This window comes from Montipora capricornis, chromosome 6 (assembly GCF_036669925.1).
Source record: "Montipora capricornis isolate CH-2021 chromosome 6, ASM3666992v2, whole genome shotgun sequence".
Taxonomy (NCBI): Eukaryota; Metazoa; Cnidaria; class Anthozoa; order Scleractinia; family Acroporidae; genus Montipora; species Montipora capricornis.
Genome location: NC_090888.1, coordinates 11,027,365 through 11,052,054, shown reverse-complemented (window position 1 = coordinate 11,052,054; position 24,690 = coordinate 11,027,365). Strand labels below are relative to the sequence as shown.

The 24,690-nt window shown below is 39.5% G+C and overlaps 1 protein-coding gene across 6 annotated transcripts in view; it reads left to right on the top strand.

Moving 5' to 3' along the window:
- The first annotated feature begins 3 nt into the window (after positions 1-3).
- The window catches only part of LOC138051517 (ubiquitin carboxyl-terminal hydrolase 48-like), a 102,846-nt gene continuing 78,159 nt past the window's right edge, over positions 4-24,690 (top strand). The window contains exons 1-22 of one of the 6 annotated variants that reach the window (XR_011132837.1): positions 4-293; positions 458-528; positions 2,282-2,331; positions 4,133-4,192; positions 5,048-5,141; positions 6,941-7,208; positions 9,770-9,827; positions 11,112-11,171; positions 11,374-11,438; positions 11,541-11,649; positions 12,427-12,560; positions 13,333-13,421; positions 14,267-14,361; positions 15,724-15,808; positions 16,508-16,612; positions 17,954-18,072; positions 19,292-19,367; positions 19,838-19,946; positions 20,987-21,035; positions 22,296-22,342; positions 22,525-22,641; positions 23,704-23,945. Coding sequence is in view for 5 of the 6 variants with exons in the window: in XM_068897736.1 (XP_068753837.1) it covers positions 139-293; positions 458-528; positions 2,282-2,331; positions 4,133-4,192; positions 5,048-5,141; positions 6,941-7,208; positions 9,770-9,827; positions 11,112-11,171; positions 11,374-11,438; positions 11,541-11,649; positions 12,427-12,560; positions 13,333-13,421; positions 14,267-14,361; positions 15,724-15,808; positions 16,508-16,612; positions 17,954-18,072; positions 19,292-19,367; positions 19,838-19,946; positions 20,987-21,035; positions 22,296-22,342; positions 22,525-22,641; positions 23,704-23,945 (2,257 nt within the window). In the remaining variant the exon portion in view is untranslated. Of the gene's footprint in view, positions 294-457; positions 529-2,281; positions 2,332-4,119; positions 4,193-5,047; positions 5,147-6,940; positions 7,209-9,769; positions 9,828-11,111; positions 11,172-11,373; positions 11,439-11,540; positions 11,650-12,426; positions 12,561-13,332; positions 13,422-14,266; positions 14,362-15,723; positions 15,809-16,507; positions 16,613-17,953; positions 18,073-19,291; positions 19,368-19,837; positions 19,947-20,986; positions 21,036-22,295; positions 22,343-22,524; positions 22,642-23,703; positions 23,946-24,690 lie in introns of those variants that run through there. The other 5 variants (XM_068897736.1, XM_068897737.1, XM_068897735.1 and 2 more) reach the window with 5 other exon arrangements.

Genomic DNA, 24,690 nt, shown 5'->3' with positions numbered 1-24,690 from the left:
AGACATCACGACACCAAACTGCAAGGTGCGTGGAACCACGCGTGGTATCCTCGACCACGCGTGACGCGTGAGCCAGCGACACACTCAATTTCACTCCATTTGATGCGCGCGCATTGAGCGGGAAGAGGGAATTCCAAGATGGCGCGTCGAACAACAAATCGGAAGCAGCAGGCAAATGTTCTGAAGCAAGCTTGGGAATGGGCCAATTTTACGGAACCTGAAAATATCACTCAAGAAAATGTCGAGACCGCCTACCGGACTGCGTCCACGCCTTGCATTGGGAGCAATTGCAGGTAATGATTGTCACTGATGGGCAAAGACGTAAGAATTATATTAAACTCGATTCCCATCTAAAACTCACTCGATCTGTTGACTATTACATGTAGGTGTCACAATGTAATTTGACATTCATGCTGATGGATATTAGCAATACTAACTTTGTATCAATGATTTTTAGGAGGAACTGCAAAGCAAACCCAAATTGTTTTAATTGCCTTGGAGAAAAATTTTGGCTCGGTGAGATAAAAGGTAAACATGTTTGATTTTAATCACAATTTTATTTTTGGAAAGGACCTGTTAGAGCTTGGTCATTGACAGTTGCAATGTTTATTTACTCCATTATACTTACAGTTGCAGGATCGATGAGAAGGGCCTGGTAAAATTGTCTTTTAATAATCTTTAAAGACTTTCAGAGATCCTCATAATGATCTTTAATTTGAGGACCTTAACAAAAAGGATGATAAAAAACATTTTGACAAAGATCCTTATTTTTATTGTCTGGATCTTTGAAGATCTTGAAAGAAGGAAAGGATCCTTTTCAGATCTTACAAGGCCAGTTTATTGTGGTACTGCAGTGCTCAAAATAAATTAAAAAACCCAGGTTTCCCTGTTTCAAAAGTTGGGCAACTAAACCCATGAATTTGGTTGCTCTGATTAATCCTTTGTTGCCCATTATGAACCCTCATACAATTAAATGCATGCTTGGTTGATATGGCATCACATGGAGATCAAGCTTGAATATATATATATATCCCGCAGTTCTTAGATTGGGACAAGTGAGACAAGTACAGCACCACTCGAAACTATTTGTGCATTTCATTTGCCGTGGTTCTGACTAGGTGAAACTGCGGATTCAATGTCCAGTTTGACTGTGGTCTACGGTCTATGACAACCAAAAGCAGAAGTTTCACCTAGATTTTTTCCGGTTAATTTATGCCGTGGTTAAGAGAGGACATGGTAAAGGGTTTTGCTTTTATTTACAGCAAATGCTATCAAAGTAATCTGCATATTCTTGCAGATGGATCGCATCGATAATTAGTAAGCATACTTTCGGTATTTACAATCTGCGATGGTTGGCACATTCGATTATAATAAAGTCCCTGTGATAAAAGAATTTATCGTTTTTCTTTTTCCAGCAAACGTCCAGATTTCTAAAAATAGTTCGAGATCTGTTCAATACAGATGGTATAAAGATCAGCAGAAATTCTATCCAGAAATTTACATGTATTTGGGAAATCTCTTGTCTGTAACGCCGCATTGTGCATTGTGTTGCGTTGGTGCTGTGAAAAACAGTTTGCATATTCATTCTTTACCTTGGGGAGCTAGGTGTGATAACATTAAACAATGCTTTGCTTCAGTTGCTTTCGTCTTTGCCTCGGTTGGGGTTTTCGTCCAACCTAGGTGATATTTCAGTTAACACTGTCGGCAAAGACGAGGTATACATCACAGCGTGCAAATGCACTAATAGTTTCCAGCGGTACTGTAAGTTGGGTGCTTTTTATGATTACTTCACTTTTTTTTTTGGGGGGGGGGGGGGGGGCCAACAAGGTTTTTATTTTACCAAAAACTACAAAATTAATTCAAAGCTTATTATGTATAGTGTATATTCAATTTTATTCCTTGCAAATTGAGAATCAAACTGGCTCAAAATTATTTGAACCTGATTTCATTAATTTTGAACGACAACATCAGTACTATGATTATTTTAGCCTTAGATCTCCCAGGTTGTGAGCAAACAATCACATTGTCATAACTTATGCAGGTATTAAAGAAAGGAAAAGGTCTTTGCCAACTACATTTACATGTAGTTTTTGCAAGGGAATATCTTTCATCAGATTTTTTTGACGATCCTTCAAGGCACTATACAAGGTTCAGTTGAAGGATTGGAAATCTTTTGTCTCAGATAGTTAAAGGGATCAGGAAGGTGAATGGGATGCCTGTTTATAGGCTGTGGCTCTTATTGCACAAAAATTTACTCCAGGTGCTCATGGTTTTTTTGTAGATGATTATTGGTTGGATTGCGAAGATCCAGAAAATGAAAGGAGGCCAGAGGTAAGTCCCATCAGTGTTACAACCAAGTTGCGGGATGACTGTAGTGTCTTATGAGTATGCTATGTGGACCTATGTAACACGCATATGTATACACTGTAGTTATGGGCATGGAGAGAGAGATCTGCCATGTTGTATAGCATTGTGTAGTGGTATTAAAATTGTGTTTATCCGAAGATACCATGTGTCTGCAATAGCCATCTGATAGTGAAACAATTGGTACAGCCCAAAAATAATGCACTCGTAAGAACTTCTTTTTGCGTCTGCAAGCAGGCAACTTCTTGCGGCCTCTTGCGCCACAATCCTGCCAGCCGCAAGAACTTCTTTGTGGTTAGAAGTTGACACTGCAAGAACTTCTTTCCGTTAAGAAATCTGGACCACAAGAACTTCTTTGTGGCAACATCTTAGAAAGAAGTTCAACGTGATGTTTAAAACTCGCAACAAGACAACGTTTTTCAGGGCAATGTATGGTCAAATCTCCTTTAATAACACGTACCTGTATGGTACAAAATAAAAAGTGGGAGTCTATGTTTTATAATGGCCACAACAGCGGGAGTTGTAGGTATATAAACAAACATGGCAATGATATTATGATTTTTTAGTACGTTTGCACAGACTTGTCACATGATAGCAATCAGAATAGATATTGTATTTTCACTTCTTGCGCCAGCTTGCGTGTGCTTGTGCCGCAAAAACTTCTTGTGCCACTACTTGCACATGCATTATTTTGGGCTGTACTGTACAGTGATTATGACAATGACGACGACGATGATGATGATGATGATGACAATTACACATACTGGTAGTATATTTAATAATAATTATTCAATGAGGGCAATAGAGCTGGATATAAAGTGATAGATAACTTATAATCATTTTATATCCAGCAAACCCTAGTAGAATAATATTATTGTTTTATCAAAAACTCCAGGATCAACAACTCTTCCGTGTGGACTAAAGCATCGATTTCTGCCTCGGATAATTCCGGTCCAAAATGGCTTTTGTCGGCCGTTTTTTCTCAGAGCTGCAAAAATGTTTTCAGCTTGCTTTACTGCTGATGTGTTCCTTGACCATGTAAGGTACAGCAGATTTATGAACTGATAGACTCTGTAAATCTGATATCCGTAGTTCAGTTTTTAGAGTGAGTTTCAATCAAGTGTTGTGAAACCAAAACCAAAGTAATTACTTTGACCAATCAAAAAGGACGGAGACAATCCAGTAAACCGATCAAAACTTGAAGTAATTACACATAGCTGACACAAAACACAGGAAAAAGTGGCACGAAACTTTGAACCAATCACTGAATGAAGTAATTAAAAACCAAAGCAATTCTCTAATTAGTTTTGACACTCAATAATAATAATAATAATAATAATAATAAAATATGATGATAATTATGGTGGTGAGAGATGTTGATGGCGAGAACAACAATGACAATGCTGATGCTGATGACGAAGAGGATAGAATGCTAAAATCAAATCAAATAATCTACATGTACTGGTTTTGTGGAAAGGGGAAAATTGGAGTACCTGAAGAGGACCAACAAACACAACCCATGTTTGATGCAGCATCTCAGAATCAAACCTGGGACACATTGTGCAGAGGGGAGTGCTTTCATTGTTGTGCCAACCCTTCTCCCCCACAATTTGGCGACTAGCATGATATTGTAAATTTGACAAACTCTTTAAGACCAATTTGGCTGTCTCATTTCTCTGTTTTCAGCCATTTATTACATCATTGACTTATACTTTCACTGTTATGTATTTTAATGTTGACTATTTTACATTCAAGTGTCTTTTTGCAGAATGCTTTTGTTGGGCTGAGAAATCTTGGAGCAACCTGTTACGTAAACACATTACTGCAGGTAACATCATCTAAATTTCTGAGAATTCCACTCTGACATTTCAGTATTAGCAATGTGCAGGAGTTATGTTGTAGTTTAATTGGCCATCTTCCACAAGTCTTCAGCAGCATAGTGGTCGAATATCTGGAGAGTACAATGTATTATATTATTCATAAGGAAAGGTTATATGGGTTACGTTAGTTGAGAGCATTTGTCTAAGGTTTCTGTATTTAAACTTTCCTTGAAGTGGCAAGGCCAATTAACCAGAAACAAACGGCACATGTCACGTTTCAACTAATATAGAGCAACCAAGGCATTTTTACTACTATGGAACAGCAACGGCCAGTAAATTGTTAAATGAGTCTAAATGTAATTTATGCAAGCTTAATATCCAGCCAGTGTGGCATGCAGCCTATTCACGCCAAGTGGGCATGCCTTTCTTTTGTCCGGAATCCAGCAAAAGCCCAACTGGACAAGCATGGCATAAAGTGGCTGGCAAAATCTTCAGTGAATTGCCATGTGCTGAGTGTGGACAACTTGTGAGCCAGCAAGCCATGCGAGTCATGTGAGTCATGGCTGTGAGTCAGGGGGGGCTAACATAGCAAGTCATGCAAGCCACAAGCCATACGAGTCACAGTTATTTAAAGCTGACTGTTTAAAATCTTAGATGGGTCCTTAAATAAGCACTTAATGCTCGGATGGCTCACATGACTCGCTGGCTCGCAGATTGTCCATTCCCTCGTGTGATTCAGGGACTGAATGAGCATGCACCTGTGCCAAACACCACTGACCACTTGTAGATGATTGACCTGCCCAGACCACTCCAGCTCTTTGTTGTTAACCCTGTTAAACTGCATTAAACTTTACTTTCTGCAGGTTTGGTTCCACAACTCAGCGTTTCGCTCAGCAATGTACAAATATGTTTCTTCAATCGGTCCTGGACATTTCGTCAAAGAGCAAAGCAGCACATGTAAGGTGTCAACCAAATTTTCTCAAAAAAATTATTTTATGAGGTCTTTTTTTGGTTTATTTCTAGAACTTCTTTAATTGAGAACAAACAAAGAACACCCTACAGTGTAGTTAAACAAATTAAAGAGGCCAGAACTGAAGGACATTATTCTAACTAATGTATAGTTCTTTGAAGCAAGGTTAGGCTAATTTTGGATTAATTAAAGTATAACTGCAGGTAACAAAGTTACATGATTATGTATTCTCTACCAATTTTGTCACAACCTTTCAGTGCGTCACAAGGTACTTTAGTATTAAAGCAAACATAATGTCATTTAACGTATGAACAAGCCAGTCAGAAGCATAGACTTACATTGCATTCCATATTTTTAGTGTCTCAAACTGTTTAGCATTATTTTCTGTCTGGTAATCAACTCACCTACCAAGATTTAAGGTTAAAGGACACCCTTTTTCTTTGACAGCCATCACAGAGATACATGTAATGTTAAAAATGATATATTTTACCACAATAAAAATTGGTTGTAATCACGCAATCTGATTGGCTAGTTTGACATTGTCGATAAGAGTCTAGACATTGCTGCTCACGTCATGCTCGCGTCAATTTGTCACGCAATGTAATAGCCAATCAGGAACGCTCATTTTGGGAAATAAAGCAGTCAAATTGCGAGAAAGTTATAGTGGTCACACTCCAAAATAAACACTTTCTTTGGCATTGAATGTTGTGGTAAAAAACAAATTGAAAGTGATTCAGCGTTGTCTGTACTCTTATCGACAACGATATTCGTCATCACAGTGGTCAAAATTTGTTGTGGACTCACTTGGCTGTGCCTCGTGAGTCCACAACATTTTGACCACTGTGATGACAAAATGCTGAACCACTAGCTATTTGTTAATTATCTTATTTTTTCATAAGCTCCCAGATATGTCCAGAAATGCCCCTAATTAAGGTCCCCTTGCTCTTAAACATCACTTGTGAGTACACGTACATGTATGGTACGCATGGATATTTTGCGAGTTGCGTTGTATTTTTCCAAACCCCACAGGGGTGAGGAAAAATATGAGCAATCAGCAAAATGTCCGCAAGTATTATAATTTATGTTAAGCAAATCGAATAAGATATTTATTATTCCACTACAAAAAGGTGTTAAGTGTTTTTAAAAAAGCATCATCTGTCCTTCAGGGTGTGTGTGAATGTTGTAAACAGCACAAAAAGCCATCCAAATGTCCTCTATTTGATTTGGTAAATGAAATGACAAGTGACAAGCTACGACAAGCTAAATTCTCAGGCTTTGCATTGTGTTGAAAACAGTTTGTTTCATTGAAAAACTCCTCTTCTGTCCGTACATGTATTTGCTGTGTTCTAAACCAGTCAGGTCGGGACACTACATTGTATTACTGCAAGGCTGCTGCCTATGAAAATTTTAAAGGGACCCTCAGAGCTAAACGCTGAGAACTTACAGGAGCCCAACATATGAAGTGAAAGGTGTTGCTGTGAAAAATTAAGGCGCCCAGAGCTATTCTTTGGGAGCCCCAGGCTACCGGGCTCCTGTTAGGCAACAGCCTTGTACTGTCTCATATTTTGTATGTTCTCATGACCAAAATATTATGGTAAAATGGTGTAATAGTGGAATAATAAAGACAAGTGCTGCTCCTCGAGTAAGGGTAAACAATTGCATTTACCCTAAGCAAAAAATAACTCTAACCTTTACCTTACTGGGGCAGTTCGTGCTTCTAGTTACCTGCATTTCAGGACATAAGTGTGAACTCTGTTTTGTCAATGAAAGTTCTTTTCTTTTATAGCTGAGATTCATTTCGTAACATCAGGTCAAAAGAAAACTACACCCAACAGCCCAGCACGTTCCCCTCCACTGACCAACCACAATGGCAATTCCAATGATGGTACCGGGATGAAAGCTTGTGATGTTGCAAAAAGCCCTGAAAAATCCTGTAATATCCAAAAAGTTCCATTGCTTCCTTCCACCACCATACTTAGCTCTGACGCAGCTCCGTTGACAGTCTGTGGACACCTCCAGTTGCTGTTCGCACAGTTGCAGTACAGTTTTCGGAGGTATAGTTGTATTTTGTCGTAACTCAAAGGCTGCACTTATAACTGTCTTGGGTCATTTGGGAGGCTGTGGCTTGAAGTGACTGTGGAGAAAGTCCCACCTTTGTGTTCACATCTGCAAAATTAATGGTCAGACTTTTTCTATTGCTGCTTCAAACTTGACTTGGGTCAAGTTATCTGGAGCAAGTTCTACACCAAACTTGTATTATGGCTTGATTTTTTTAGTATGAGAGCCTTTAGTGGAGGGGAGAAGGAGTGATACATGTACATGTACATCTTCTCCCATTTGTGGATGAACTTTGTTGGTTCTTTGCTCTGCTCTGAGAGGTTTAATTTTCTTTCAGTAGCCTACATGTAGTTTTCACCTGTCACCAATAAATAACATTTCAATTAAACGGTATTTCAAGTCCCTCTAACTAGTATAGCACTTGTACTGGGCAAGGCATGGTCGCACTTGGGAAAAATTTTCAACTTTGCCGACCAAAAAAACCACAAAAATTCGAAACCGCAATTGGAAATGAAAACTTTTAGTTGATCTTGTAGGGTCTCACTAGTACATTTTTGACTCATTGACAAGTGGAATAGAATTTCACTGAGAAAACATTTTGTTATCATTTCAAGCAACATGGCTATTGCAGTGATTATGTTACTTTTTAGGCTGATCAAGACTTACTCTTTTCGTTCGTGCACTTTTCATAAGATCGTTTGCCAGTTTCCTAAAGATCAGCATTCGCAGGAAACGATCGAGAAGACCATGAAGATGACTGAAGCACTTGCTTGCAAATTGGAAGTCTATGTTAAAACCTTGGGGTTGTGAATGGTCGTGACTGAGTTTCAATGTGCTAGGTCGGCTTGCTTGCATAGTCGGTAAAAACCTTGAAATTGGGAAGGATAATAAGAACCACGTCCATCCTTAACGAAAGCGTGAAGATTTCAGAATTCCCACGTTTTGTTCACAAAATTATTTATCGTGTTGCAAATTGATCACGTTTCATTGACAAGCGTTGACAGTTACTGCCGTGATTCCTATAAATTGTTTAGCTTGAGTTTTCCAAAATCTGCCTGCCCCACCCAAGCACTACGGCGTCTTTGATGTTTTTGCCAATTTTCCAAAATTTTTCCAAATGAAAAACTTGGGGTCGCATTTGGCAATGTGAACTGATGACAGATTTTTACCGCAAAGTAAACAAAATTTCCGAAAAGTTTCCCAATTGCGACCCATTAATAAAGTGTCCATTATCTTTATCATCATCATTATCTAAAGTAAGATTTAATACGGTGACAGCAATGAAAACGTTACTTCGGGGTTATTTCATCTTGTTTACTTAGTCCAATTTGGGCGAGTTATCCTAAAATTGAATTTATACGAGCAGTTTCAGAGTAAAAAATATAGAATGAATGATTCCCATTTGTACGCTCACGCTGTTGTTTAAACCTCAAATTTGGTTGTTATGCAATAAAGTGTGGGCTCCACACTGCACATGTAGCATGATTCTTTTTCCTCTTTTAACCAATGATATTATTGTTTTGTGGCATTGTTGTAGCTGTAGCCGACATTGTTTCTTAAACTCCCTTGGTATTAACTCAGGTTTGACCATTTGTTGCATTAGAAGCCGGCAACTGGCAAATTCTGCCGGCTACTCCCTATGTTATTGCGTCCTACTTTTTCGAGAAGCTTGAATTCCACGATTCTCACCATTTAACTTCGATCCATTTTAATTTTCTTTTAATTCAATAAAACAACTGGATTATCAACAGACCTTTTGCTCTGTGTTCTGCTCTGTTTGGACATTTTTATGAAGTCGGAGTTATTTGCACTCACATTTGCCACTCACCAATGTGATAGATCTTTGCAGTACGCCATGTGAGGTGAATAGAGGAGAAAGACCGGTCCCAAATGTTGCTTCAATCACCTTTGTAACATTCATATTACAAACTGGAAGTTTAGTAACTGGATATTGTGAATTCATGTTTATCCTGCAAGGAATGTTGGGATTAGATTCCTTCTCCTTATGTCCATGTGCTCAGTGTTTTGAAAGTGAATTAAAATTGTTTCTTATCATAAGCACCCAGAGACTTTGTCCAAAGGACACATCACCACATTCACTACATCATTACGGTTTTCCACCTTTGTTTAGTAAAAATGGAAGACACAACTAGAAAGCGTGCACCTGGAGGCGATATTTTGTCAAAGGTGTAAAAAAAATTGTTGCTGGAACTCCTAGATTTCAGATGCCCTTATGGCCCCTTTCTTGCCACAGCCGCCTACTGCATGAAACCAGCCATTTTCTAAAAAACTTATTGAAACCCGTTTGACACAAACTTAAACCTTTCCTTAGCCCAGAATACAATAATAATTATTATCATCTTTTAAAAGGTCCAAATACATACAGCTTGCTGTAACTGTATACTTAATAATTAATAGTTTTTACTAAGTTACAACTGTATTTTTCTAGCTACAAGAAAGCCTTCCTCACACAGTTCTGAAAGTGCAAAAATTATTTTATTCTCTGAGTTTATATGAATTGAATACTGATACCTTTTACATTTATATGTACATTTAGATACATTGATCCAAGTCCTTTTGTTGACAGTCTGGGATTGGACACGGCACAGCAGCAGGTATACATTATTCAGGGTTCGACATCTCCGCTAGCCCGGTAGCCCGAGGCTAGTCAAAATTTTGTCGGGCTAGTAAAAAACGACATTTAATAGCCCGCTGGCTAGTAGAAAAATGGAAATAAACTAGATATAATTAGTTTTAGTTTGAAGTTCACAGTTGATTAAAAAAACAAGAAAGTTTAAAATGTAACGATAATACCAATTATTTTATTATGAAACCAAATCGATCATCTTCTGGGGTCTCTTTTATCTTGCGTGTAGTTCGTAAACATAGCTAGATCCCAGACTCTGAGCTTAATGGTTATTGTCTTCCCCTTTCTTATCCCTACCAATGTTGTTATGCCTTGCACATCGCCTCGCACGATCGCTTTGAACCGATTGTAAAGATGGAGCGATTTTTGACAAATTACGAGGCCCCACCATGTAAAAAGGGGAAAGCGGCCGAAACTGAAAGTACCAGTAAACAGGAAACCAGTAAGATTTACGAGAGCACTCAGAGAAAGAACTTTTAATCCATCGTGGAAAGCAAGCTTCCCGTAGCTTGTGCACTGGCATTCTACGGTTAGCCTTCGCCACGTGCACAAGTGAATGTGAAACGAACATTTTGTTACCTTTTTTCCTTAAATAACACATTATGTTATCACAATGGAAGAAAAAATTCCATTCTTTATCATTTTAAAAGACCTTGCCAATAAGTTTAGAGGAAGGTTTGCGTGTTTGGGGTTGAAGTAGACCTCGAGGGAAATTGATCCGGGCTACCAAGTTTTGCTTCGGGCTAGTAAATTCTAGAAATCACTAGCCCGGTGGCTAGTAATGCAGGTGGCCAGGTGTCGAACCCTGTTATTGCTATTAACAAGGGTTCTCATCCACTCCCTGGCCAATTACATGTACATTAATATTGTAGCTGTTATCAGCCAACACCACCTTAGCGCCATCGAATCCCCCCCCCCCCCCCCCCCCCACTCCCTCATCTTCATCCATTTATTTCCATAAATATTAGGTTCCTGAGTCCTGAGCTCCTAATAATAAATCATTTAAAAATGTTCAACCCTGTTCAATTTGATTTTTCTTGGTCCAATATTCATTATCATAATCTGAATCAAAGGAAAATTGAACCACAATATATCCATGCGTTGAGGACTTGCCGTGGGCCAGAGTGGACCTTCAGCAAACTCTCATTAACAAACTCAATGTCCCGCAGACTCCTTTTCTCTCTTTTTTATTTTCGCCATCACCTGAGGCATATTTGACCCTTTTGAGCCTTGTTAACCTTTGTTTCAATAGGATGCTCAAGAATTTGGTAAATTATTCACTTCTTTGCTGGAGGAAACATTATCACAACAAGTAAGTTGAACAAGCGTAATTATCATGGTACTTCATGTCAGTTCATGTTTCAAGCCACTTCACATGGCATTCCTATACCTCTTGTTACACAATTTGTTACGTTACAAGTGTTTCACTTTAAGTACTTGGCAACCCCTATCACGAAGCGTCATAAATTGCAGTACTTAAACTTATCACTGCTGATACTTTTTTCTTTCATAAGACTGATCCTGGGGTGCGTGATGTCGTTCAAAATCAGTTTGGCGGGAAATATTTCTACATAACAGAGTAAGATTATTCTTGGTCTTGTATGACTTGTAACTGCTTGTAACTGCTACTAATGTAGGTGTACAACTCCATTACGTTATTGAAAGATGTTCTTATTTTTAGATGCCACAGTTGTGGGAACAAATCGAAAAGGCTGTCAAGGTTTTATGAGCTGGATCTTAACATTCAAGGACATTCATCACTTCATCAGTGCATTAAAGAGTTTCTAAAGGTTGCTTAGAGTTTCCTCGTTTTTTAAAAAAACATTTTAACAGAGGTAACAAGAAAGGAATACATCCAGCAGAGTGGTCAGGAGTTATGATAATAAATTATCATATTAGTGACTTCCAGATCGAAGTGCAAGTACTGTATGGTTACACAGGCTTGTCACTCCCGTCTGATTGTATTAGGGGTATGGAGCACACCCTTCCAGTTGGGTCTTGTGAGGGGCATGCTTCTACTTTGCTTTGTCCTCTCTCATCTTTGATTTATGCAACTCAAAAAGTTGATACCACCCCACAAATGATTGGGCAATAATAGACAATTTTTTTGGAAATTGTTACAGACCTATCCTTCTTGTTGAACGTTAACCAGCCCAGTGCAGTCTGAGAGCCAGTGGAACTCATTTGAATGCTAGATTTGAATTTGCGTATGAGTTTTATGCCTGCTCAAAGCAAAAAACTGATACTCATGGTGGAACTCGTTCTTGATAATCTAGAGCTCACGATAATTATTAGACATTAACATTTTCCTCATCCGATAAAGAGAAGAGGTTGCAATTACAAGGAGCTTTGCTGTCAGTGTCCACTTATCTTTATGCAGGTGTTGATAATATTAACCCTTTCACTCCCAACAGTGGCACTTACAGATTTTACTCTGTCTAACGCAAGACGATTTTACTTGTCAATGGGGAACTCAACGGGAGTGAAAGGGTTAACAACAGCTAGATTCACTCAAAAACTATGTCCCCATTAAAATAATTAGCATGTTTTTGTATTTTGCTTTGAAGGAAGAAAAACTAGATGGTGATAATCAGTACTATTGCACTCAGTGCAATGGTAAACAGAATGCTGCTCGTTACATTGAATTGCACACCCTACCCCCGGTACTAAACCTTCAGCTACTGAGATTTGTCTTTGACAGGTGAGTTAAAGACCTTTAAGCTGGAAATTAAGGGAGAGAGGGAGACAGTACAACTGTACCAGTAAAGGCTGCCTATTGTTTCTTTTTGGTGTAATAAAGATTGTTCTTATTTTTAAAATTGTATTTTTTAAATAATCTGTAAGAGTGAAAGCCAAAAGAAATGCAGCATTTTGCAGTCATATTTAAATCCTTGTAAATTTCGAGTGCAAAGCCAGGTCCAATCTACTCTCTAATGATGTTGACCACTTACATATAATTACATGTATGCATCACTTGCAGCCAGATCTGCAAATCCCAGATAGGCGTGCATTGCCCTACGAGACCACAAAACAAAATTAATACTGAACTGCGAACACTGTATAGTTCTGACTTGCTGGGTACTCATTCATCGAAGCGACAAGAGAATCCAGAACATAATCCTTAGACCTCTTTCATAATGGCTGCCGCATAAAATTTTGTTTTGTTTTAATTCTAGATAATAAACCAAACAAGGGCAAAACAAAACAAGGGCAGTACGTCTTATTGACATAAATACAAAGGAATTGAAGGTCGTCACTATTGTTAACCTGTGATGAGGCCCAATTGAGCATCGCTCTCATGTCCTGTTATATCGGCACTCGCTAGAGTAACAAAAATGGAGCCTGATTGAAGGTTAAGCTATGGTGGCCTTTATAGCCCATAGCGCCTTGATGTGAACCACACCAAAAGATCCTTCGGGGTCATTATACCAAAATTCTACTAATTCTATTCTGGCTCATTTTTACTATTTCAGAAAAACAGGTTACAAGAAGAAACTGAATTCATTCATTCAGTTTCCAGATGTTCTAGATATGAAGGATCATGTTAAAAATGGATACCTAGGTAGGTATCACTAACTCTTTATTAAGACTATGAATTTAATACATAGATTCAGCACAGCCTTTTAAAACTCCCATGTTATTTATTCTTACAATAAGCCCAATTAACTCAGTGGAAATGAAGCATTCTTGTTGGTGATTTTAAATGTGGTACAAAAATGAAATATTGATGAGGCTATTGATTTAGGCAAAGTTAAAACCAAGCAAATGCAGCGGTTTCTCCTGTGATATCTGGGGGGACTTCAGAGAGATTTGCAGGGGCATTGCCATGTGCTTTGGCTTGAGTCACCTTGTTGCTTTCTTGCTTGCTTTTCCCTCCCTCCCTCCCTCCCATGTTTTGGGATAAGTATACATTCCACACACTGGTCTCAGTGACGTGTTGACGGGTGCTGTGGGAGGTGGACTGTGGCTCAGTTGCCATGGTGACCACCTTGCTGCTGAGGAGAGTGTTCCAGGGGAGGTGAAATGGGTGAATTTCCCCCCCCTTTTTCTGAGCCCCCCTTAGCTTCTTTCTTTTTTTTTCTTATCCCACAAAAACCTCAACCAGGCTTTGGTTCTGTTACATTATTACAAAAATTCACCCCCCATTTCAAAATCCTGGATCCGCCCTTTTGGCCGTAAGGCCCATTCTGGCAGAACCTGTCATCTAAATGCCAATGCCGTAAACTGATGGTCACTTCTGGGTTGTGGTTGCCTGGTCGGGTCAAATATCTTACCACAATGTCATCACAAGTACATGTACATGTAAACGGCAAGATATGTTTGGTCACATTGCTTACAGTGCCTCTATCCTGTCTCTTTTTTTTGTTGAAACTTTCTCTTTTTTCAAAATAATTGTTTTTACTACAGGTTCAAATTCAATTTATGAATTGAGTGCAGTGTTGATGCACTTTGGAGTTAGTGCATATTCAGGACACTATGTTGCACATATCAGAGATAAGAAGGTAAAGCGACTTGACCAATTTTTGAATGTCATGCAGAATACCAGTAATAACTTTTTTTCAATTAAGGGGGCTATGTCACACAAAATGCCCAAAAATTAGACTGAAACACAACCTTGCACCCAGGATGTCTCTTTTCTGCCTACTTTGATGTTGGGTAAGGAAGCAGAGAAGAGAGACCCGACCTGGGAACAAGGTTGAAGGAAACATTGCAATAACTACTTCAAACTTTTGAACAACATAAAAGAAATACAGCAAAAGGAAAGAGAAGCATGGATGGACACAAATGGACAAGATTCAATTGGATTGAATATTGGTAATCTTGAAAAAAGGCGGCCCTGAAGAAGGGTCGTTTTCGCTCAGAATCATCTTGTTTGTGATGAAACAATAATGTTATCAGTATAGGAATTCCTTATGACTACATTGTATTTTTGAGTTTTAAACTCATGATTGACTAAAGATTTCAGTGAAACGTCCTAAAGTAACATGGCATAGCCCCTTTAACATCAGAGTACCCTAGACTCTTTATCCTGGACAGCTGGATTTCCCTCACTAAAATATAATGCTAACCTTATTGCTACAAATATGCAGACATCAAAATTGGATGTGCTTGTAATTATGTCCATTTCTGGACATGAAGTCCTTGGTTAAATCAAACAAACTCTGACAATAATGTCAATTATTATATGACTAGCTCCGTGAGTGGGCAAGATGAACCAAATTGCACGCTGTGATTGGCTACCCGAGTGGGCAAGATGGAGCTACATGTATCTTGCCCGCTCGGGATTTCTCGCTTGGTCCCGCAAGATCAAAGATCATTTTTTGCTGTTTTAAATCCTTTATTGACCAAGCTCGTGCGGGCAAGATGGCTGGATATTGGCCTCGTTCTTTTTTTGCGTGTTTATTCGTCTCGGTCCATAAACACGCAAAAAAAGAACTTGGCCAATATCCAGCCATCTTGACCAAACAAGCTTGTTCAATAACCCATATTTACTAACCTGCCAAATTTAGAAATGCTCTTCTTGCATTGTATACTGTAGAGACCCACTGATATTGAAATCACCTTGACTCCTTTGGAATCTTCTACATTAATAAATTAATGTACAGTATGCCGTGGTCAAATCCCTGATTGAATTTCAAGCAGGGAAAGGGAATCTGATGATTGTACCACATGTACACTGGCCTTTTGTCCAAGATATTCACATTGAAGTAACTAACTACAATTTCAATTGTGCAACAGTACAGAATGTAAAACTAAAAGATTTAGTAATAAAGCTATTTGCCATTCTTAGGCACTACTTATTTAATTTCTTAAGTTTCTGTAGGATCAACTATTCTTGAAATGGTTGCATTTTCGCTTTTTAGTCGGGCTCATGGTACAAGTTTAACGATGAAGATATTGTGAAAATGCAAGGAAACTTAAAACTGTCACAAGATGAGGATGCAGCAGGTAATTTGTAGACTAAAGATTGTTAACTGAAAGTTTGTACTTGTAACTTGTGCTATGGACGTGAAATCTTGAGGAGAAAACTGCAAAGTATGTCTAGTGGTGTGGTATTTTCACAGTCATTGTTTCAAAAACTAACTAATCAATCATTTGCTGGCATTTGTGAACAACTTTAACAGCTGTGAAAAGAAAAATAGAGTTGAACCTCTGGTTTTGACCACATCTCCTCAGCGACCACTTTTCCAATATTATTGGGGTGCAGGGATGGTGCAGTGGTGAGAGCACTCGCCTCCCACCAATGTGGCCCAGGTTCGATTCCTCGACTCGGCGTCATATGTGGGTTGAGTTTGTTGGTTCTCTACTCTGCACCGAGAGGTTTTCTCTGGGTACTCCGGTTTCCCCTCTCCTCAAAAACCAACATTTGACTTGTTGTGTTAATTGTTAATTTCACTTTACAACTTGTCCCCAATTATTGCTCCAGCGCTAAATCTACCAGACACTTAAATAAAGTTCCTTTCCTTTCCAAAAAACCAAACTTTTTCAAGTAAAATCACTATATTTGGAACCCCTTGTAAGTGATCACCTCTCGTAAGTGACCATGACCACTTTTAGAACTAACGGTTTGAAATTTTCTTATTATTATTTGTAGTTTTAACAGTTGGGCCAATTTACATTAACGTTGTCCACGTATTTTCACTTTAGACACAAGCATCAAACCAGCCAAGAGACCGAAATGTGCAAAGGGATGTCATGTATCCAAAAATGCTTACACTTTGGTGTACACTTTACAAGGACATCAGGATGTAGGTAAGAAAACCTAGTTGATATATTATTATTACTGTAGGTAGTGTTGATATCAAGTAGCAAATGCTGGATGTCATGAAATAACAGACTGTTGGTTGAATGGTAAATTAAGGGAATCACCTAACAGGGATTTCAATAGAAGCAGGTTACCGACGGTATACCGCCGCCTGCTTTGCCTTACACTGCCGGCTAGGTTGCCTTGATTTTCACTGAAAATGCTATCATAAACTTGTCAAATTGCCGCCTTCAATGGGCTATCAAGACGGCTATTTCAGAAGTTATTGAAACCCCTGACCTAATAATTATAAGGATTCTTTTACTAAAATGTTGATTCTTCAAAACTAATATCAGCCAGACCAACACTCGGGGATAAAGTAACTTAGATGAAAGTGCTGCCTGTGAAATTACATCTGCAAAGGATTGGACTTCAAAATGGAGTTGTCGTTCCTAGCCAGCAATTTTGCCTTGCTGGGCTTGATAATATCTCAAGGAGGCTTATGGTTTATGAGACTGCGTAAGAAAAATAGCTGTAGCTCAAGGGATATTTAGTGTGTTCCGAAGAAGATGTTCAGATGATGATACTGTACCTAAATTAGCAAATAAGTAAAACTTTACTATGGGTGAGTCAGTCTTGGAAGCAAGGGTGGTCTTGGGGTGAGAACAGTCATTACTCATCATTATGTCTTGTAACTGGGATACGTTTGTTGCTTCTGTACTCTGCTGTGCACAGGGAAAAACTGTATGTCCAGAAATGCAAATAATAGACTATTTTACAGTTGTGTGCTAAGTTGCATGGCCTATGAATGAAAGTGAGGTTAGGGTTGACCTTGTTGTGATACATTGTAGAAACCTCACTGCTTTTCTTATGTAAATTCCAACTAATTATCTATAGCATGAGAATAACATTAACATAACATAAGAAGACAGGTCTGTATCATAACAAGGTCAACTCCATCCTAACCTGCATTTAAAGGTCAGGTAAGTTACCACATAACTGTGAAAAGGTCTATTAGATGCAAGCCGATTTCTTTAATTAAGTGTCACGAAGTGTCCCCTTCTCTCCAACTTCAACACAACTGGTATCTAAGTAAACTCATGTCTAAGTATATGGGCTAACAACGTCATTAAGTGGCTCCTAAATTCTTCTTCTGAAGTAAAGACAAACAGCTGGATTTATTGCATTCCAAAAATGACACTAAACACAACTCTTACCTTATTGTCCGAAAAGGTAGCAAATTAGACTAGATACTTCGTGTTGGATGCCAAAATTGGGTGTGCGTCCATTTTCTTGCATTTCTAGACATAAGTGAGATTAGATGTGTATCGAGTTTTCTTAATTTGAAGAGATCAGTACAGAGGGTTGCATGGATGACGAAGTTGAGGTTCCTCCACATGTTCAAGAATTAGTGGCCACTGACAATAGCCGGTTTGAAGACTGGGTCAGACAAGTCAAAGCTTTCCGGGTAAGGTTAACATAAAGCATCTTTTTGGCCAAAGCATTGATATGCCATACATTCATTTGGGAATCGTGTTGTTTTTGTTCACACACCAGAATATGTCTTCCAGGCCATTAACCTAGTGGTCTCTCATTTTTTAATAAACCCCCTCAGGCGGCTGGCATGTCCGCGGCTGAGAGATTGTCCGAAAAAAGACTTGGCCGAGAAGCGTACCATTTGAGGGAATTTTGAGGCGGGACAATCTCTCAGCCAAGGATATAATCCGCTGACATACTAGCAAGCCAGAAAAGGATTATTTACTTTTTAGAGGCCTTTTGTATCTGAATTATGAAGACATACCTTACTCTTTCTAATATTCTTCTCTCAAGACCCGAATAATTAATTGGTTGGAGCAATTACAGAATGCAGGGCCACATTCGAGAGCGGTGGAAGTACTGGCGCGTTTGGCTCAGCAATGGGTGAAAGAGCGAGTCTTAAAAATATTGGGGTCTGTTATACTTGTGGCTCGTTTGGTTCGGAAGTGGTTGAAAGAACGAGTCATATAAATATTTGCGTGTGTTAGGCTGTTGGATCTTTTGGCTCTGCAGTGGATGAGAAAGGAGCCAAACGAGCTCAGTAGAGTCTCCAGATAGATGTGGCCATGAATTTTATAATAGTAATAATCATTATTATTTATTCATTTCTAGTGCGCATCTTAACATGACTATGATCAGATGCGCATTCTTCAGTTATAAATACGAGAAATAATAGATAAATAGCTAACTAAAAATATGGCAAGGACTACTAATACATTAAAAACTAATTGATAAATAATTAGCGAAAGTATTATTAAAATCTCTGTTAAGCATATGCATGTCTAAAAAGAAAGGTCTTAAGATGAGCTTTAAAACTATTTACACAAGTGATTGAGCGAAGCTCACTAGGCAGAGAATTCCACAATGACGGCGCTTGTAAACTATGGTTCGCCCGTAGTGTACAAGGTGAACAAGACGGAATAATTGCGAAAGACTTGAGATGACGATGTTATATTTTAGAGTGACGTTTTCGTTGCCGTTGTTCTTGTTAAAACTCCCTTTAACCTCTCCGTCATAAATCTAAAAGTTACGCGAAAACACCAGAGCCACTAACGATGCATAAATGTGCAAATAGTCCTTGAATACGCCCACAGACGACCATCCAACGAAATATCCTCTTCCACCTCAGTTCATTCACGTTCTTTTTGTAGGAAACGCTAGTAACCAAGGGTAAGGCAAAGCAAGCTGAAATAAGGAAACTCTATGACGAAATGCCAGTAAGGTCAGGTAAGAGAATGTTGCCTATAACGTACATGTTAAAACTGGCGAAAGTCCTGAATTGGAACGAACTGGTCTACAAAAGTTTGCCCTGTTGGATGAAGAGTTTCCCAGTGCGCCACATTAGATTAGTTTTCTTGAAGGGCGAAAAACAAGGAAGAATCAACACTAGTTTCCCGACTTAAAAACTTCCTCATTCCACAGTTCCTTTCATTTCATTGTTTCCTGTCGTTTAATTTTGTTCCAAATAACCATGACGTAAGTGTGCGAACACTTTTCCAAGGTCATACGAAAGTCGCTGGATATAAAATGTCATATATCCGAATTGTCGAATTGACATGAAATAAAAGTTATCTAACGTACTGCGTTGATCTTTCTAACTTTTATTTCACATTTGAAGGACACTTCGGTGGAAAGCGAACACTGTTTCTCCATAAAAATAATTGTTTGTCATATGATACGAATATACTCATTTTCAGAAACTGAAACATACGAATGGATTTCTACAAAATGGCTTCGGGATTGGATGAACGACAAGATTGAAACCCCTCCAGTGGATAATTCTTCTCTCTTGTGCCCACATGGAAAGTAAGATGCAAAGTTGTCAAAAACTCAGTTGACTTATGGAGCAAAAATTTTAATTGCGTCGGAGTCGAAATCGGAATTTCAATCTGGGCAGGGCGCTTACGACCGAGAGAAAAACGAAACACTCGAGACGTAAGCGAAGCCAGTTATCCAATCATAATGTATATTGTTATACCTCCCAACTCAAATACGTTCTCCGATTGGAGGAGAACGTGTCACGTGTCATGGGTCAAAATTCACTAACTCCCTTGGGAGAACAAAACTCACTAACTCCCTAGGGAAACAACGACTTGACCTTTCGACTCGGACGTGATGAGGTCGTGCGCTCTTTGAAACAGCGGCAAATTCCGTGTAAAAATCCGTGTATTGTTATAATTTGAGTTGGGAGGTATAACAAAACACTTAATGACTGGCTCCACGGGAAACAAAACTCACTGTTTCCCTTGGGGCCAGTCATTAAGTGCTTATTGTTAACCCTTTGACTGCCAAGAGTGATCGGTTTGTAAAGTCTCCTCACAATGTCAATGAAATGTCAGTCAGACAGGTATTGAGAATGAACAATTTTATCAGCTGAAGAGGTGTGATCTTGATATAACACTAAGTTCTCATGACTACCCAAGAAAGAAATCCATAGTAATAGTTAGGAGAATGAACGTTTCGATCGTCGAAATGAAAGGGTTCCTAAACGAACACATTGGCTTTGCACGTCCCGTACTCGATCCTTCCCCTTCCTTCGCCGAATTTGAGGTTAAGTCGAGGATTTGAGAACCGTACTTTTAAAATTCACCTTTCATGCCGTACGACTGGGAATTATCCCGGAATATTTAACTAACGCTATTTTCCTTTTCGTAAACGTTGTCATTGTGTTTGCTTAAGGTCCCAGTTCTCCAGGGACATTCCCTCCGTTCCCCCTTTCCCCCTCCTCCCTCCTGCTGTCAGCTGCTATTGAACCAGAACAGAGTCCTTTTTAAACAATTCTTGACTCCCCATCCTCCTTGCATTCTTGTTCTTCATTTCTCTTCTTTTTTGCCTTGGTACATCAGACTCGATCCAAATGAAGTAATCAATGCAAAGAGGATCAATATTAATACTGTGTTAACTTTTTTTCCTGCTTTCAATGAGGCTAAATGTAATTTAGGCAAGGTTTATCTCAAGCCATTGCGGCATACAGCTTTTTCGCTCCAAATAGTATGCGTGCCGTTATCTATGGGGGGGGGGGGGGGGGTGCTCCGAAATCCAGCAGGGCCTGCTTGTGCGTGGCCGTGTAATCGTTGCGGGCTATTTTTGCGAATCATTGCGTATTCATTGAGCCCCACGCCTCTTGTCCCGAAGATACGTGGTCGTAAAGTTAAGTATCTGGTCAGTGTTTTTTTTTTTCCACTGGACCGTATTCCAGTGTGACGGTGCCGGTTTAGCGGCTACTTTGGGGTGTTTGCCGCTTGCGGGTTGCCAGGGATACCACCCTGCAGTGCCTGGATCACAACAGGCCCCCCCCCTTCCCGCTAACTTTTTGGGCGCCAGGGGCCCGTTTCTCGAAAGTCCCGAAACGTTACGGGCCATTTTCGGATGTCACAATGTCTTCTGTATCTCAAGAACAGAGAGGATTTAAGTCGTCAAACTTTACAGACATGTTTCTTTTAATTGGCTTAAAAACATGTTAAAAGATCGGCTTTCCAAAACAAGTGGTTAGCAGTTTCACGAATTGCTTTTCGGGCCCGAAAAGTTTTCGGAACGTTCGAAAAACGGGCCCCAGTTCCCAAGCTCGTCAATTGGCGATGAGTTTATTATTCAGTCAATTGTAGGACAAACCTATTTTGGTGTTGTTGTTGTTGTTATTGTCTTTTTTCGTTCACTACAAAAACCTTTTCGTTTACATTGTTTAAAGAGCTCATTTGACTAGAGTCATACTTCTTGAAGTCGTTGATAAAGCATGGGCAGCGACCTCTGTCGTTTAGGCGGTTTTTTTTTATCAATTTGGGGGGTGCATGGCCTCCAGCAGTCAGTGGCGTTCACTCTAAACAACGCGGGGACGCTTATGAATTTTATGGTAACTTATAAGAACGTGCAACCTTAGCGACTATATAGCAAGATTTAAGAAATCAAAGGTCTAAACTTCAGAAAAGCGATAACAAAAATGGAACGGTCAGAAATGTTTAACTGATGTTGTGCTTGTCAGGGAATCACGCGCACGCATTATTTAAATGGCCTAGTAATTTCAAACAACTGCTACTAAAAGTTACCCTGTTTTCAGTGAAAAATGATAGAGAATTGATTCCAATAGAACACGACCTCTTTTATTCGTTGTAATATTCCGACTAAAATTGGAATGCATTTAAACAATCTTTCTTTAAGGCTGATGAAATCTTTCGTCAGTATGGTGGATTTCCCAGACTTCAAAGGTATTGTATTTTTTCTTATTTCTTTTCGATATCATTGTCATTATTATTGGAATCGTCCTACTGGTCGCTTTTACAGCTGCTTTTAACTTTAACTTTTTTGCATGCAAAAGGTCAACTGCACCCAACCAGAAAAAAGGCGCCATGAGATGTGATTTTTTTTTTCTTTTTCCTTTGTCCTCCAGTGACTCTCTTTGTATCAACTGCGTAAGAGAACAGTGCAGAAGAATACGATTCGAAACCCGTCTCGGTGACGACTACAAGTTTGTTTCTGAGGCTTTAAAAAGTCAGTCGTCAAACAGGTAAACTTCAGTTGCTTCTTGTATGTCACTGGTTCACTTGTGTGAGGGAATTGCTTTAACTTCAACTTCCCCCCCCCCAAAAAAAAATTCGCTTTACTCTTAAAGTGCCCCTGTGACCAAAAAATCAATTCTTATTTTTATTTGGATTTCAAAACTATGTTAACTAAACACTAAGTGACCCAAGTTTTAAGTCTTGATTTAAAAAAGACATCTCTTTATTTTAACTGGAATTTTCCTATTTAATGGCCCGCCATGACTAACATTATGTTCTTGAGAGAGCTGGATCGAGGAGAAAATGACGTCAAAGGCTCACTAGTTTAAGAATGCAATGTGTATGTACGCCGCAGACTGAATATGCAGCATGGGAGTTTGGGGCTTTCAGACTTTTAAACTCGCGCTTTGCATATATAATAAGCTGCGTTCACACGTTGAAATTTTAAGCTAGTGAGCCTCTGGTGTCAGTTTTCCCTGGATCCAACCCTCTGAGGCCCAATCGGTCAGTTTTGAACGTGAGTAATGGCGGACCGTGAAATCCAAAACTTGCACTCAAAGTAAACGGCCTTTGGATAAAAATCAAAGCTCAAAATCTTGCCATTCAGGTGTTAAGCAAACACACTTTAAAAATCTGAAGCAAAAAAGAAGTGATATTTTTATCACATGGGCACTTTAATTGCGTTCAGGGCAAGATCAGTATGTTACTCTCCTGGCAGGGAAACTTTTCCCAAGGTTATGAGTTCTGCAGTTTCTGACATGATTCAACAATTTCGTTCGAGCCGAATTCGGGGCCGGGCTCGTTGAAATGTGGGGAAAATTGTTTTTCTTTGTTTAAGCAAGAGGCAATGTAAGAGTGAAAATGCTTTTAAGGTTGTTCCATTCGGACACATCAAACAGTGGGAAAAGGTGATAACTTAGTAGTCACACGGTAACCCACTCCCATCGATTTCGCCTTCATCGAAAAAGCCAAGATCGAAATCCCCGATAGCTCCCAGAGCTAATATTTGTAGAGTTTTCCTTACTCCAAGGAAAAGTAACGAACTTTATTGCAGGCTTCTTTCGTTGCAGTGAAAAGTTCTACTGGGTGGGAAGAAGATCACTTCTTCGGTGGAGAACCTTAGCAGTGCAACACGAAGAGCTGCGACAGAGCTTGATTGATGGCTGTCAAAATACAACCAATCATGACACAGAGGAAGAAGATGAAGCAAAAGCTACCGGAAGTGAAAGAAATGAGATCAAGCAAGAGAAAATTGACGATGAAACCGATGAAGGAGATGCCACATTTAATGAAGATTTGCTTTGTGAACACGGTGGGTACTGGCAGAGACAAGACTTGGCAGGTCATTGTTGTAGCGTGCTTAAACTCAAGTGAGGTCGTAGGGTATATGAGCTTACATGAGCTTAAGCCGCGGCTACACGAGCGATTTTTGTCTCGCGCCGATGATGCGTTTTTTTTCAGATTTTGTCGCGTCGCCTGCGCGCCAGGGTGGCTACACTTGGGACAAATTTGGGCGACAAATTGAAGGCCGCGCCAATCGCATACTTCAAGAGACCTGGGCACTATAAACAGAGATTCCTACTTTAATTTCATTGGCTAAATAGTCTTTAGTCGCGTCGCAAGCGCGGGCAAAACGTTGCAGGGTGGCTACACGGGCAACTATCTCTGCGATTTTGTCGCGAAAGTTTCAACTCTGGCGACTTTTTCTTGCGATTTTTTCACCCGTCGCGTCGCCAGTTCAAGGGTGGCTACACGCGTGATTTTCATGTCGCGCTGGCGACGCGACAAAGTTTGAAAAAATCGCATCACCAGCGCGAGCAAAAAATCGCTCGTGTAGCCGCGGCTTTATTGTTACCCGCAATTAGTTGGTTCTATCCATAGTAATTGTTGATAATTCGCGCCCACCTTACTCTTTCATACCCTGCGAGCAGTTGGCTTCACCTACGCTTCCCGATAGAGAAACCACTGCGAGCAACCGTTTGTTCGCGGGAAATCGCTACACAGCAGGCTCGCCCAAACGCAGCTGTTACGTAGCTGAACGCACGCGCAAGCGCCAA